This window comes from Nelumbo nucifera, chromosome 4 (genome assembly GCF_055504915.1).
Source record: "Nelumbo nucifera cultivar China Antique chromosome 4, China Antique-T2T, whole genome shotgun sequence".
Classification (NCBI taxonomy): Eukaryota; Viridiplantae; Streptophyta; class Magnoliopsida; order Proteales; family Nelumbonaceae; genus Nelumbo; species Nelumbo nucifera.
The window spans coordinates 47,640,440-47,657,463 of record NC_142652.1 but is presented as its reverse complement, the minus strand read 5'-3'; the positions used below and the strand labels follow the sequence as shown (position 1 = coordinate 47,657,463).

At 42.6% G+C, this 17,024-nt stretch overlaps 1 protein-coding gene across 1 annotated transcript; it reads left to right on the top strand.

Moving 5' to 3' along the window:
• The first annotated feature begins 14,574 nt into the window (after positions 1–14,574).
• LOC148792258 (uncharacterized) lies at positions 14,575–16,070 on the top strand. Its single transcript, XM_088886438.1, has one exon. The coding sequence runs from the start codon at positions 14,673–14,675 to the stop codon at positions 15,951–15,953; it is 1,281 nt and encodes a 426-aa protein (XP_088742564.1). The 5' UTR covers positions 14,575–14,672; the 3' UTR covers positions 15,954–16,070.
• The last annotated feature ends 954 nt before the right edge of the window (positions 16,071–17,024 follow it).

Here is a 17,024-nt window from a genome sequence, read left to right as displayed (position 1 = left end):
GGAACAACCCAGGTCAGTCAGGTGTATGCGCGGACATCAAAACACGCGCTAAACCGATTTCAACCTCGGGGGTCGTGCAACCGGGTTTCCTAGGAGTCGTTGGATCGTGATGATCTCGATCGTTGATTCCCGAATACAATGGCTATAAATAGGGGGCAAGGGACTCATTTTCTTTGCCACAAGTCTGATAATTCACATTCTGAGGTCGCGCTAGAGTCCTTTAGTTCGGTGTCTTCCCGAGGTTGTCTTCCTTTCTTCAGTTCAGTCTCTCTTGGATGAGTCTTCCCTAGCTCTCCTTTTTGATTCCCTGTCTTTCCATGTCTAGCTTTAGTTTCGATAGCCTTTTAGATGGGAGCGGTGAATCTGTTGGAGCCGAGGTGGGTACCTCGGCTCAGACCGTAGGTCTTCGTCAGGCCGAGGAAGTTACTTCGGGCCAGGATGCGGGTCGCGGTCCTCCTGAGGTGGACTCACCCCGGGGGAGCGAGAGGCCTCTGGTGACCTGGCTTCCACCTCGCATCGAGGCCGCATTCCAGATAACTTTGGCCCATCGACAATGACAGCAGACAGGCTCTTATCCCTAGTAGCCCGGTACAAACTTCCTAAAAACCTTGTGTACAATATACCCTTAGCTAATTTTCCTTGGGAGCATGGTCATGACGAGATCGTGATCTTCAAGGAATAGCTCGTAACTAGTCTTCGATTTCCACTTCACCCCATGATAGTCAAAGTCACAAAGTTGTTTAACATCACTATAGATCAATTGCACCCAAACTCCATCCGTAACGTAGTAGGAACCATTTCCCTTTTCCACGACTACAACCTTCCTCTCGACCTCGACATCTTCTCTTCTATCCTTTCCATAAAAAAGAACTCGTCTTGTGTTCTGCCCGAGCACAGGCGAACTTACTACCTATCACTACGTTCGAGCTTCAAACCCTTGCACGAGCTCCCGAAGAAGGTCCCAGCCTGGAAAATGTGTTATTTTGTGGTTCGCAACACCGAGGGGTGGCCTTTCCCAACCCATTAAAGGGCGGCCATCCATGACCCCGATGTCCAATTGGACCTGATGACAAGGGAGGCGCTCTGATCTTGGGCGGAGCTTGGCTTGAAGTTCGTAGACTACGTGATCGAGGAAAAACTTGTGCAGGCCAGTCTAAGTCCTAGTAGGTCACCGTTTGTAGTGTTTCCTTTGTTTTATTTCGATATTGTTTCTAACAGTTTGCTTTGGTTGCAGCTATCATGGACATCCCCGTGACTGAACTCTTCGGGAGTATGAAGAAGGGGAAGAAGAAGCGGGCTTCAAAAAGAGTTTGCGTTGAGTCTCCGTCAGCTGCCATTCTAGAGCCCAAGCAACCATCTATCACTGAGCAACCTTCTGTGATTGACTCGGTCGAGGAGGAATCTGGGAAGCTCTCCCCACCCCACGCACCCGAGGAGGTGATGTCTTCAGAGCCCACCCCTGCAGCTGCCACTTCTTCGAGCAGCGATGATGCAGGTCGGAGCATTCTGACTCTGAAATACAGCCTCCTCAAGAGAAAAAGCATAGTGTATGCCGAGGAGGTTGTTAGCTGAGCCGAACTGCCAGTCGCTCAGCTCGGAGCCCAAGCGGCTACCCACTGCATGGTGGTAAGTTTTTTACTTATCTTCTCCTTCAATCTTGTACTTAGCTTTTCATGTACTGATGCTTGTTCTCTTCTCTTGGCAGGTGAACTCTGCTATCCACGCCTTGACTTATCAGTCTGAGGTGAATTTGAAGCGGGCCCTCGCAGCTAAAGAGTCTTCTTGCAAGGCCCATATCGAGCTGAATTTAGCCCGCAATGATAATAACCAGCTGAAGAAGGATGCGTGGGCTAAGAAAGAGTTGGTCACGCTGTTGATGTCCGAGAAGAAGGATCTCACGGAGCGGGAGGTAGCACTGAAGAGGGAGGTGGAGAATCTTGAGGCGTATGTAAAGGAGCGGACTGAGATACTCCTTCAAGCAGTGGAGGGGGCCAAGGTTAAGACCATCGAAGAATACAAAACCTCGGTGGAGTACCAAAGGGAGATGGTCGAGGTGGGGACGGTGAGCTACCGCAAAGGCTTCAAGCTTAGTAGGTGGCTGACCTGATGTGAGTTCCCCCAGCTCGATCTTAGTGCCATAACTACCTCAAGGATCACAAAGGAAATGGCCACCGAAGCTGCTGAAGAACCAGACTTCAAAGTGGAAAGCGACAGCGATCCGTTCGATGACAATGGGGAGACCGGTGCTGGCGAGAGCCACATGGAGGTAGATCCTCGTGCCGAAGCCTCCGACAAGGGTGAGGAGCCCCGTGATGATTAGAAGCCTCTTCCTTGATCCTTTATAATGTATACCTCGAGTCTCCGAGCTCGGTTCATAGTGGAAGTTTTATTTTTTTCTTCTTTTTTGTACTCAACTTTACATCAATGAAATATAAGCATTTTGACTTTCTGTGCAAAACTTTCTAAGTGTAAACAACTCCCGAATTGGCGAACTAAACCACATAGGTGCAAAAATTTGTCAATGTGGATTACCCCGAACTGTCAAGCTAACGAGCTGGACTACGAGTAGGGATAACCGAGGTAGATTTTTCCTAAGTGTTGGTTTACCCCGAACTGTCGAGCTAACGAGCCAGACTCCGAGTAGGTGTAACTTCGCATTATTGTATGCCGAGGTGGGCGGACATTGTAGGGTATATACCTGACCTGTCTGCACACGGGCTACTCGCTTAGGTGTCAGTTATCCCTTGGACCCCTGGGAGTGACTTGCAGTCCTCTCTCTAGTTCGTTGATCACAAGTAGTATCTTCTTAGGTTGCCGATGTTCCACGCTCGAGGTATTTTCTTTCCTTCCAAAGTCTCGAGCTCGTACGTACCTTCCCCATATACCCATTTTTCTCAGTACGGACCTTCCCAATTTGGTCCAAGCTTACCGACACCGGGCTCAGGTACCATAGCCTTCCGAAGAACCAGGTCGCCAACGCGGAAGTGTCGCTTCTTAACCCGGGCATTATAGTACCGATCTACTCTCTGTTGGTAAAATGCAGTCCGGATGTATGCCAGGTGTCATACTTCTTCCACCAGGTCTAGGTTAGTACGGAGCTCATCATCATTTGTCTCCTCGTCGTAGGCCTCCAAGTATAGTGTAGGCACCTTGATTTCTGCAGGGATCACCGCTTTTGTGCCATAAGTGATATTAAAAGGAGTCTCACCTGTGGTAGTCATGATGGTAGAGTACCCGAGGTAGCCCGAAGCGACACACTATGTTCTTCCAAAAGAAGTTTTGTATGTTGCGGGTTGTGATTGTTGCTAGCGGTTCAACTTCCACCCACTTCGTAAAATAGTCTACTGCCACGACTAGAAACTTCCTTTGTCCTGTCGTTGGTAGGAATGGGCCAAGTATGTCGATTCCCCACTGTGCGAAGGGCCACAGGTTGGTGAGGTATTTCAGGTCGATAGCAGGTTGGTGGTGGATGTTAGCGTGCCTCTGACACTTATCGCACTTCTTGACGAGCTCGAGTGCCTCTGCCTTCATCGTGGGCCAGTAGTAGCCCTATCGTAATGCCTTCTGTGCGAGAGCACAGGTAGGGGAGTGTGAAGGACCTTCTGTACATCCGTCAGTCTATAATGACGTACTTAGCCGACTGGCGCTCTACCCTTCGGGCTGCATTGCATTCTGTAGGGAGGGTCCCGTGAAGCAGGTAATTCACGAGTGGGTCAATCCAGCTCGGTTCTGCTTGTTCTACAGGAGTGACCTCTCCTACCCCCCCGAGAATGCTAGACTGAGGTAAGTCCTCTATATATACGGTTCACATGGTGTTGAAGCATGTGCTGGCTAGTCAGGACAGGGCATCGGCCTCAGCGTTCTCGGACCTCAGAATCTGTCTGATGAAGTAAGAGATAAAGCCGCGCAGGATCTTCCTAACTTTGGCCAAGTAAGCAGCCATGGTGGGGTCGCGGGCTTCATACTTGCTGCTGACTTGGTTGACCACGAGCTGAGAATTGCTGCATATGACGAGGTGCTTTGCCTTCATCTCTCTGGCTAGGGTGAGCATGGCGACTAATGCTTCGTACTCTGCTCCATTGTTCGATGCTGTGAACCCGAACTGGAGTGTGTATTCCAACTTTACCTTGCTTGGGCTGTACAGAATTATTCCTGCACCACTTCCTTGTTGGTTGGATGAGTCGTCGACGTGGAAAATCCAGGGCTCCTCGTCTCAGGTTGGACCTGCTTTGACCGGGACCGGCGCCGCACTGGTAGATGCTTCCATCGTCTGTTCGAGCTCGGTCAGCTCAGGAGTTGTGGTACTGAATGTACATTCTGCCACAAAGTCGGCCAAGGCTTGGACTTTGATAGTCATCTGAGGTCACTTAATTCAATAGCCCACTTCGTCAGTCTGCCAGACACCTTGGGCTTGAACAAGATCTGTCTCAGAGTCTTGTTGGTGAGGACGACGATGGTGTGGGCTTGGAAGTACGGACGAAACTTGCGAGCTACTATAACTAGCACGTACGCCAGTTTCTCGATCTTTGGGTACTTGGTTTCAGCATCCTGCAAAACTTTACTAACATAGTAGATGGGTCGCTAGACCCGATCTACTTCTTTGATCAGTACCGAGCTGACCACCTCGTCACTCGTAGAGAGGTACAGCTTTAAAACATCCCCCTCCTCGGGTTGGGTCAGAACCGGGATACTAGCTAAGTATCTTTTTAGCTCATCAAAGGTGAGCTGACACTCTGCAATCCACTCGAAGGCAACGATCTGTCGACTTCAATGGTCTGTCGACTTAAACATGTGTGTGGCTTTAAAAAATGGTAGGCAACGATCTGTCGACTTAAACATAAAACGGTTCAGGGCGGCTATCCGGCCATTCAGCCTCTGAACCTCTTTTAATTTGCGGGGTGGTCTCATGTCTAAGATGGCCTTTATTTTTTCCGGGTTGGCTTCGATGCCACATCGGTTGACTATGTAGCCCAAAAACTTACCCGAGGTGACCCCGAAGACACACTTATTTGGATTTAATTTCATATTATATTTTCGTAAAATTTGGAAAACACTTTGCAAATCATTTAACAAAATTTTTTAATACTGGGTCTTCACGACCATGTCATCAACGTAACACTCAACTTTATTGCCGATTAATGACTCAAAAATTTTGTTTACAAGTCTTTGAAAGGTTGCCCCGGCATTTTTTCATCCGAAGGGCATGACTTTGTAGCAATACAACCCGATCTCAGTTATAAAGGCCATCTTTTTTTCATCAGCGAGGTCCATCCTGATCTGGTTGTAACTAGAGTAGGTATCTAGGAAGCTCAGCAACTCATGCCCTGAGGTCGTGTCCACTAGGCAGTCGATCTTGGGTAGCAAGAAACAATCTTTTGGGCAGACTCTATTCAGGTCGGTATAATCGACGCACTTGTGCCATTTGTCGTTGGTTCATCGATCGAAACACCGATTTGGAGAGTTTTGGCTGGATCATCGGTTGAGACCGGGACGTTGACCGTCTCCTCTGTTGGTGTAGCTCTCTCATCGGCATACTCCGTTGGTCGCTCGAGCTTGATGTCAGCCGCTAGCTTTGTTTTCCCCTTGAGGGCAGCTACGTAGCACTTGCGAGATTCGAGCTGGTCACCTCGCACAACTCCTACTCCGTAGTCCGTTGGGAACTTCATTGCCAAGTAGTAGGTGGATACTACCCCACGTAGGGCATGCGTAATGGGCCGACCTACTATGGCTTTGCAGGGAGAGGGAGTTATAACTACAAGCAACGTGTGCTCAAACCTCACGATATTCGACCATGTGCCGACCTCTACAGGTACTGAAACTCGCCCTAGAGGTTTGACCTCCTCGCAACTGAAGCCTACCAGGGGTGTATCTGTCGGCTTTAGGTCGCTTTTCTAGAGTTGCAGCTTATCGAAGGTGTCCTTGAATATTATGTCTGCCAAGCTATCCGAGTCCACCAGGATACGCTTAACTTCGAAGTCATTTAGCCTCTGCTTTATCACCAAGGCGTCGTCGTGAGGATACTGGATCCCGCGTGCATTGTGCTCCATGAAGTAAATTGGGTCTTCAAGTCAGGGCTGCTTCGGCGGGTTCTGCTCCTCGCTTTCTAGTTCACAGACTGAGGTTCATCCGGCTGTTGAAGTGCACCTTGCGATGAGGGATCCACCAGTAATCATATTGATTACCCCGTGGATTAGTCTCTCTTCGGGCAATTGCTGTGGCGGTTGTGTTACTGGACTCGAGGGCATTCCTTCTCTGGTCCCCTTGCCGATCTGTTGGCTGATCTTCCTGGTTTCTTTCTTCTCGTTGTACGAAGTTTTTCAAGTACCCGTGGCAGATGAGCTCCTCTATCTCGTCGTGGAGGTTTCTGTAGTTCTCTGTACTATGCCCGTGATCTCTGTGGAAGTAACAGTAGACGTTCCTATTTCTTATTGCTAGATCTCCCCTCAACATAGGAGGCCACTTGACAAAGGAGGAGTCCCTAATGGCCATTAGGATTTCTCCTCACTTAGGGTTGAGAGGTGTGTAGTTTGTCCTTTCAATAGGTGGGGTCCTGGAGTGCCAACCTGACTTGCGAGATCGTGAAGGAGATCGACTCCTAGACTTGTTTCCTCCCCTACTCAGAGACTTACTCTTTCTTCTTTTATGCCCGTCATTACCTGTGTTGTCATTGTCTCTCTTTCTTTTCTTTGTCGGGTTGTCAGTCTTCTGGTTCATCTCTTCTTCGGTTCCAATGAACTAGTCAGCTAGCTTGAGGAATTCTGTGATGTCTTTAGGTTTGTTGGCCACCACATGCCATTTGAACTCTCTGTGAGTTATGACTTTCTTGGCTGCTGTTAGTCTTACCGTTGGGTCTAAGTCAGGGATCTACAGGCAGGTACCATTGAAGCGTTTGATGTAGCTTCTAATGAGATTCCCCTTCTCTCTAAACTACGTTGAGGGGACTCTCTTGCGACCTCGGGCACTTCTTGCTGGTGATGAAGTGCGAGGTAAATAACTCTATGAACTGCGCCCAACTCTTGATCAACCATGGTGCGAGGTTCCGGTACCACGTCCGAACTACCTCCTTGAAAGTGGTGGAGAAAGCCACACACATGCAAGACTTTTCAGCCCCAACTAGGTGTATCTGGGACTGGAAGGAGTCCACATGATCATTAGGATCAAAAGACCTATTGTATTTGTCCAGGGGAGGCATCTTGAAATCTTTAGGCATCGGGGTCGCCAAGAGCTCGGGAGACAAGGGGGACAGAGGGGACCTAGGAGGCCACTTGACAAAGGAGGAGTCCTTAATGGCCATTAGGATTTCTCCTCGCTTAGCGTTGAGAGGTGTGTAGTTTTTCCTTTCAATAGGTGTGGTCTTGGAGCGCCAACCTGACTTGCGAGATCGTGAAGGAGATCGACTCATAGACTTGTTTCTTCCCCTACTCGAGGACTTACTCTTTCTTCTTTTATACCCGTCATTACTTGTGCTGTCATTGTCTCTCTTTCTTTTCTTTGTCGGGTTGTTAGTCTTCTAGTTCATCTCTTCTTCGGTTCCAATGAACTGGTCAGCTAGCTTGAGGAATTCTATGATGTCTTTAGGTTTGTTGGCCACCACATGCCATTTGAACTCTCTGTGAGTTATGACTTTCTTGGCTACTATTAGTCCTACCATCGGGTCTAAGTTAGGGATCTGCAGGCAGGTACCATTGAAGCGTTTGATGTAGCTTCTAATGGACTCCCATTCTCTCTGAACTACATTGAGGAGACTCTCCTGCGACCTCGGGCACTTCTTGCTGGTGATGAAGAGCGAGGTAAATAACTCTGCGAACTGTGCCCAGCTCTTGATTGACCATGGTGCGAGGTTCTGGTACCACATCCAAACTACCTCCTTGAAAGTGGTGGAGAAAGCCACGCACATGCAAGACTTTTTAGCCCCAACTAGGTGCATCTGGGACTGGAAGGAGTCCACATGATCATTAGGATCAAAAGATCTATCGTATTTGTCCAGGGGAGGCATCTTGAAATCTTTAGGCATCGAGGTCGCCAAGAGCTCGGGAGACAGGGGGGACGACCCAAAATGTAGGGGAGGAGCGGCCTTTGTAGCTTCCAAGCTCGCCTCCTCCTTACCTTTAGTCTGTTCTTATTGTTGGTTCGATCTCATGAGCTAGCTGTTCTGGGCTGAAGTTCGGCGTGCCTTGCGACGCCTCCACTGCCGCTTCTTCATCGGCTTGGCATTGGTGCTACTAACCTCAGTATGCTCCGGTACTATTCTGCCGCAAGGTAACTCTTGGCTCCTCATGGGATTCTGGGGCTGGTTGTCAGGGACAGAGAGGCATTGCTTTGAGTTCACACCCAGAATGCCAAATCGATTACCTGCAAATGACCCATCTTGCTGTGAGCGCCGAGGAAGATTAGCCCTATTCGGCTGAGTATCCCTGGATCTGTTTCCGAGGTATCCTTGTAAAGCAAGTGGAGTGATCTGACTGTCTCTCCTTATGCAAGGTGAGACTTGACTTCTAGGAGGAACTGGGACTTGGGAAGTCTCTTCGCCTCGGTGAGGAGATCGAGTGATATCTTGGTTCACGCGAGGTCAGTTCTGGTTTTGTTGGACCCCCGGGTGTTGAGGTGGAACTGGTTGCTGGCTCTGCATCAGTGGGGGGAACTGTTGTTGGTACTGTTGGTAGAATACATACTGTTGGACCTGGATGGCCCGCACACACTACACTAGGTCATCGAACTGAGACTGTCCAACTTCGGGTGGAACCACAGACGGCTCAGAAATGGTTGCGCCTACCACTAGGGGAAGTGGGGCATTCACCTGTGTAGTGTTTTGTGGCATGGTTAGTGTTGGGACTCCATCCGTAGTGAGCGGGATGGTGAACTGGCCAATGTGTACTAAAAGAAGCTGAGGTTTCCCTCCGGAGACGTTCATCTCGTTGCTCTGTCTAGCGTGACTGGAAGATGCCATTGATTCAAAAAGTTGATATCTTGTAAGAGGGATGACTTTTTTATCAAGTTCCCATAGACGGCTTCAATTGATGTTGCACGATCTTACTATTCCCTGTTGAAGGATGATCTGGCTTCCAGTCGGACGATGAGCTAGGTGAATCTGCAAGAAAAGATTAGAGAACCCAGGGTGGCTAGCCTGGCGAGGTCGCTCCGATGCTTAAGTCAGTAAACTGATGCGAGCTAAAAAGCTTTGAGAGTTTAGAGAGCTAGAGAGATAGAAAGTAGAAAAATCACGCGTGCCTTGCACCATCGGGGTTGGTGCCTTTATATACTGAAGTAGCCGTGGAGCTCACGAAAGAGCTCCGGGATATCCGGGGTGTGGAGATAGAGCTCGTTCCGCTTCCAAAGGAGCAGTATACAGGCAAGGCTTATCGTTCCACTTCCGACTCTCGCGGAGTTGGGATGAGTCCTCATCGTGATCTTGGAAACGTCAAGATCTGTTAGCTCATCATGATCTCGAGAGATTCGGGATTTGTTGGAGAGACCTCTGGAGTTGGTTACGCGGGAATCAGTTACGTGGCGATTCGAGTTATTGGTTCCGAGCTGGTACTTCGATCTTTTAGTTCCGAACTGGATTGAATACCGGGGTGCCTCGATGCCGAGGTGAGCTTGGTGCTGAGGTGGCCCTGCATCGAGGTGAGCCTTAAGCCGAGGCAGCCCTTGTGCCGAAGTGACTGAATACCCGAGCTCAATTATTGCAAACTAAGTCTGTCAAGCTGAGTTGTCCCTTCTTGGTCCTCTTGGTCAGATCGTATCCACTTGTCCCCTCTTCGCTAGGTCAGGGCCAAATCACCCATCACCTTTGCCCGTATTAATTAAACATTATTGCAATGAATTGGTGAGAGAGATAATCCCCATATGAATGCGTAACAGAGTACGCCGCCTAGTCTGCTAATCCTTACAATTGCTTCATCCACTCTATTGTTCATCTCCACCAATACATTCATCCATCGGATTTGACCTAGAATTTACTTGCACCAAGAGCAATATCGTTTGCAACCAAATCAAAGGTTCCTGGCGGTGCTTCAACATTTTCTTTCAATCACGAGCCAACTACGACTATTTCCACCGGATTGCATAGCAGTCTTGTTTCCCAGGTCAGAGCTTGCATTAAAAGAAGGTATTCCGATCTTCTCCTAATTGTTTTGTAATGTCGTGATTTTATTTGTTTTATTGTGTAAATTGGGATCAAGGGAATGCGGTGATGTTATCAATCTTGAGCCCTTCTTGTATCACAAAGTATATACTATTATCACCGGTCAGGTGTTAGATTTCTTGCTCTTCCCTCTGATATCCGATCTCTTATCTTGCCATGTCTTGACTTGTTTGACGTCTGGCCTATAGTATTTAGAATGTACTTCAATTTATTATGCTTTATCAAGCTTGATTCATCGAATAGATTAATTCATGGCTGCCCCTAGTTATCTCGTGTTATTGCCTCACAATCATCATGGCGGCATAAGACCACATACCGAGTCATTTCTATCTTCAAGTTGTTTTTTCTGGGCAATACTGATCACTATTAGTATGGTATGTTTCTTAAAAAAAGAAAAAGAAAAACAAATCTTCCAACTCCTATTTTCTGATCTTTTGTGGAAAGTTGAATGCTGTTTGTGAATCGATGTTGGCTAAGTGATAGAGGGCCTCATGGTTATGGTTTCACCTAATTTATACATCTTGGGCCATTCATGTTTTTTTTTTCTTTTTTATAATAATATCCAACTTTCTCTTTTTAAGACATTTGGCAATTTATCTTTGTGGTTCATTATAAAATGTAAACTATTTTCTTTTTATTTTTTATCAACAAAATGAGTTCATTTAATGATTGAAAAAGTTGCATGGCTTTGCTATATGTAAACTGTTTTTCTTTTAGCTTTCTTGCTTTTCTGATAAAAGGTTTTATAATATCATCTTAAAACCAATCGAAGTTTGTGTTTCCTTGGGCTAATAATCCATCCTAAGATTTCAGTCATTGTATCTCCATGCCATTGAATAATTCTAACTTGTTACCATTTGGATTTATTATGGTAAGTCCTCTTTACTGTTAGTAACTGTTGATATGATTTATTAAGGTGTTTTTTTTTTTTCTTTTGTTTAAGCTTTGCACTCTGGCTACTTTGGTATCTTCAAGATGTTCTTTATTTATGTTATACTTTCTCTCTCAAGGCTGGTTACATCCTTTCCTCTTGTTGATGAATATTGGTTCTTGTCCGAGGCTTATAGTTGTACCATATGTTTTAGATAGCCCTTAGGTAGACTTTTTGTTTTTGTCTTTTATTTTTGTGAAAAAATATATAACTAATAAAATAAAAATAATAAAAGTGATAAATAAAAAATATAAATAGAAATAAACTCATATATAATGGAAAATAAGTAAATGAATGAACCAATAATTATAAGACAATGTTATGTTTGTGTTTGCCTTGAAAACCCCATTTGAGTCCTACCAGTTAGAAATGGTAGAGGGGTGCTAACCCCTTCCCTCTCTCATTTGAGTCTTACTTGGATTGGTTTAGTCAATGTCTCGAGTTTGAAGCCTATAAATCAACAATGATTTTTGGTATAACACTTGATGTCCTCATCACCTTCATTCCACTTGAATGATGGGTGGTGATTTCAAATCAGCCCAAGTCACACCTGGTCCTATAAATAGAAAGGCAAGGATGATCTTTCTATAATTTCTTTCTTTTTCCATTGATACCCATACTCAAACAAAATAGGTAAATTATAAAGGCCTACTGGCTATCATAATATAGGGTTAATGACGATTATCCCCTAAACTTTCACTTTAATTTGTGAAAATATCATCTCTATTAGTAGGGATGCAAATGGATCAGATCAGATTTGAATTATGCTATATTTGAATCCGACCCGACATTGTTCATGTCGAATCCGAACCGATTGGATCTGATAGGACTCGATTTGAATTTGAATCCTATCGATAAGTCAGATCTTTGGACCTGATCTAATTCAACTTGTTTTCTTTAAAAAATTATATATTATTAAAAGAAAATAAAATAAATTAATTTAAATAAAGTAAAACAAAAAAACATAAGTATTTTTTAATTATTTTCATCATATATATACATGTTTTTTATAAAAAATAAACAATATAACATATTATCCAATCTGAAGTGGGTGATGCGAATCTAATCCGATTTCTCATATAATATAACAAATTATTTATATTTTATAAATATATATAATATACATCGGATCGGATCTTCTCATATCGGATAGAGGATGATTTGAATTTGATTAGATTTCTGATCGGATCATATCATTCGATCCAAAGATCCGAACAGGGGTGATCTGAATTCGACTAAATAGGATCGGATCTTGAATCGAATTAGATCATGATCTGATCCAATTGCACCCTTATCTATTGAAGTTCATTAATTAAGTTCAAAAAAGATTCTCATTCAGTTTATTTTTTTAAATCCCCAAATATCCTCTTCTTATTTAAGATGATTTGATTGGTTTTCTAAATATTATATTGAGGGTCCATTTGGTTCATGGACCAGAATCAGAATTCGAATACCCTAGAATCAAAATCAAAATTGCCTATTCCCAATGCCTATTTGGTTTAGACAAGAAATAGAATCAGATTCCAATTGTTGTTTTTTGGTTCATTAGAGTTGGAATCAAAATCAATTGAAAATTTTCACTTTTCTATTAGCTCATTTATATTTTATTATTTGATTATTACTTTATTATTGTTCTATTAATATTCGATAATCAACATCTTAATATTTTATGAATATATCATTATTATTTTATGGGCAAATTTCTTAAACCATCTCTACTACTTAGCTAATTGACAAACTGTGCCGTTACTGTTTAACTATTGTCTTAAACCACTCCTATTGTTTCTAACAATTGACTAACTCTATCCTTGCTGTTATCATCCGTTAATATTTGCTAAAATCCATACATACGTGACACCACGTGATGTATAATTTTTTTAACACCCAATTTTACCCTCTGTCCCTTTTCCTCTTCCTTCTTCTTCATCTTCTAATAAAGTACAATACATAAATATCATTTACAAATGGATGAAACTAACAATCGAATACTTGCTTGTTTGGTTTGAAGACATGACTAGAATCGGAATTGGAATCCCTAGGAATCGAAACTGGGACGCCTTTGGTTTAATCAGGAATCAGAATCGAATATCGATTGTTGTTGTTTGGATCATTAGAAGTTGGAATCAGAATCTATTGGAATTTTTCAATTTTGTATTAGTCTATTTATTATTTAATTATTACTTTATTAAAAGTATATGAATATATAATTATTATTTTATTAGCACTTTGTTATTATTATTTTGTTAGTACTTAATAATTAATATCTTAGAATTTATCCTTAATTTATGAATATTTTATTAATATATTGATATCTTATTATTACATTAACAATATTTTTATTACTATATTTTATTAATAAATAATTCTTTTATTATATTTATTATATTTTATTATTAGGTTATTAATTTCTATTATTTTTGTTTATTATTTTAAAATTAATTTATTGTTATTTAATAAATAAGATGTTAGTATTTTATGATTAATTTAATTATGATATATTAATATTTTATATGTTTTTAATTATTATTATGATTATTATTTAATAAATAATATCTTTGCTTATTATTATTATTATTATAGCGGGGAAAATTTCTTAAAATACCCCTACGATTTAGGAAATTGAGTAACTCGACCCTTGTTGTTTACATGTTGTCCTAAATACCCCACAAGTCTTTTACTAGTAGAGTTAGTCAATTTGCTGCATCTTATTACTACTTTCTTAGTATTTTATTTTTTAATTATTAATATTTTATTGTTATTATTTATTCTTAAAATACCCCTACGATTTAGGAAATTGACTAATTGGACTCTTGTTGTTTACATGTTGTCCTAAATACCCCACAAGTTTTTTACTAGTAGAGTTAGTCAATTTGCCGCATCTTATTACTACTTTCTTAGTATTTTATTATTTAATTATTAATATTTTATTGTTATTATTTATTATTTTATTATTACTTTAATTATATTGTATTGATATTTATTTATATTTATTATTATTATATTTAATAATTAATATCTTTATTTGTTATATTATTATTTTATTAATATTAGGGTTAGGGGCCTTTTGTCATGAGTGTTCAAAAACCCGGGCGATCGATCCATCAACCCATTTGACCCGAACAACAAATTTTATCCGTTTTTATTTTTTAAATTGAAACAGGCCATTCATTCGAACCAAACGGTCAAACCTCTAACTTGCCAAAGCTGTTCCGGTCCGAGTCGGTTTTTAAAACACTGGTTACAGTTTACACGGCCTTTTGATTCAAACTCGGACCGGAGGTCCACCGACCACCGCCACCTATTGGACCGGCGGGTTGACTAAAAAGGAAACTCCCCATTTCTAAAACTCTCGCTCGCTGCTACTCCGTAACGTACAAGGAAACTCTCGCTGCCTTTTATTTCGGAGAAGGCAAGAAGGAATAGTAAACGTGTTTTCACAGATCCGCGTTAATGGATGGAGGTCGGACTCGGACTCCAATATAAAATCCAGTCGAAGCTTAGAAAGTAGTAATACAATGCGGCAGGCTATCTCTCCATTTCCGAGAAGGCGAGAAGGAATAGTAAACGTGTTTTCTGAGTAGAAGCTTAGAATCAGTAATGGAGTTGTGTTGCAGTCATTTGTACGAAGAATTTGGAGAATCGGTCACTGAATGGAACTCCGTTGGTGACTGGTTTGAGTGTAAATGCGTTGATTTTGAATTTATTCTCGTTGGAAAGCTTTTAGGTCGGCAGACTGGACTCAGTACTCTCCAGCTTCTCGAGATATGGAAACTAGAGGATGTAGTTGATATAATCGGACTGAGGAATGAGTTTTATTTGTTTAGATTCTCTTCGGAAAGTGATTTTCGAAGAGTATGGTCTTCGGGTCCTTTCTTTATGGATCAACAGTGTTTAGTTCTTAAAAAATGGTGGCCTGACTTCGATCCTGAGAGGGAGAGTATGTCATTTGCGCAAGTCTGGGTGAGGCTGCCTCAGCTACCTTTGAAGTATTGGGAGCCAGAGGTTGTATTACAGGTTGCGAATACAATTGGGCAACCCATTAAATTTGACCGTACAACAGAAGATGGCAGGGATCTCATACGTTTTTGCGTTGAGGTAAACTTGAATTTACCGCTGCCATTGGGTGCAAAAATACATGATGGAGAGGAAGGATTTTGGTGGCAGCGTTTCAAATATGAAATTCCATATTTATGCTATTTCTGCGGCTGCATGAGTCATGAGATAAAAAGTTGCAGGTGGGCAGCAATGAAGCAGAATGAGAACCAGAGAGAGTCGTCGTCGTTCACTTATGGGCCATGGGTTCTGGCTCCTACCCAACAAGCCAAGCCGAACCTTTTTTCACCTCACATGTCACTACGGTATGTTTGTTGGTCCCCTGCACCGTCTCCTTGGGTAAAGTTGAATTTTGACGGTTCATACAAGAGAAGAGCAAGCAGGTCAGGAGCTGGTGGTTTGCTGAGAGGTGCAGAGGGGCATTTTATTGCGGCATTTGTGATGCCACTTGTGGCAGTTAATGACCCATTAGTTGCCGAAGCTTGGGGATTGTGGCATGGGCTGCAATTGGCATTTAGATTACAGATACAATGTATTTGGATAGAAGGTGACTCGAGGTTGATGATGGAGATGGTAAATGATTTGCGAGAGCCTCAATCAGAAGTCAAGTCATTGGTCGAAGAATGTCAAAGTCTTCTCAAGCAGTTCAAAGGCTGGGTAGCACGACACGAGTACAGAGAAGCAAACCAGTCTGCTGATCATTTGGCCAATCTAGCTGTATATGCAGATGAATGTGAAGAATGGTATAAGGAACCTCCTCCGTCATTAATTCCTTTGCTCCAAGATGACTTAATGGGCCGTTTGTCCCCTCGACTTGTGTTGTAGATACCATTTTGTTTTTGTTGTTTATCAATCGTAAATTCTTTCATTTTTTTTTTTGTATATGTAAAATTCATATCTTTATTCTTTTGGTAAATTTGTATAAATTTCAGATATTTCTAATTTATGCTCTTCCTTTAGTAAATGAACACCTAACATTCACAAAGAATATGGTCTAAGATAATAAGGGGCATCTTGACGATTGAGGAAGGAATGACAGATCTGTTACCAAGTGAAAAGTGGTTAGGGCCATTGAAGGGAATCTGGACCAGACAGAGCTATAGCTTTTTAACCAGACCTTTAAATTTCCCCTCTTTTCCCCCAAAATTCATCCTTGTTCATCAAAATAGCCTAAAATATAGATTTTATGTATGCACACATGTTCCCTAGTGCCTAAACAAAAACAAAAATCCTCAAGCAGAGATCTCAAGAAAACTTTGTAATATTTCTATCTATATTTAATTCAATTGGCTTCAGTAGCCTCCACATGGCTAAATAGTCAACCTCTTCAAAGGAAACTCTGAATTCTGTTCTTGTTCACATGTTGATTTCCTTGGCACATTCTTGGTACAGAGATAGCAAGGTAGAAGCTTGGGGATCTTATCTTACAGGTTCCATCTATAACTAATTAGTATACTGGTTCAGGTTTTGGTTTAAGGGTTGTTTTGTGGAAACCTAAGGGATGAAAAGTAAACTTGCCCCTGTTCAAGATATATGGCATCTATATTGGCTCTCATTTAGCCTGTTTTCTTCTATATTGTCTTTTATTCACACTACACTGTTTTAGAGCCAGGGCCTTCTAGGCTTTCTTCTTCCTCATGTTTGAATTTTCGATTCCCTCCCCCCCTCTTTTGTCTATGGCATCAATCGTTGTTCCTAGAATTTCCTACACCCTTTTTTGTGTTTTCTACAATTTTATCACATTTTCAAATCTGTAGGACAGAAATTTTAGTTCTTTTTTCGCTGTTGGGAACCTTTTTGTAAATTAGGGTTTGGGGGTATAGTTTTGCTTGTATAGTTTTTTGTGAACTCCTATGTAGAGGTGTAAAGTGGGCCGTGCCAGGCCAGCATGACACG

Excerpts from the sequence above, each read along its gene's own strand:
- LOC148792258 (XM_088886438.1), top strand. The coding sequence starts at position 14,673 with ATGGAGTTGTGTTGCAGTCATTTGTACGAAGAATTTGGAGAATCGGTC.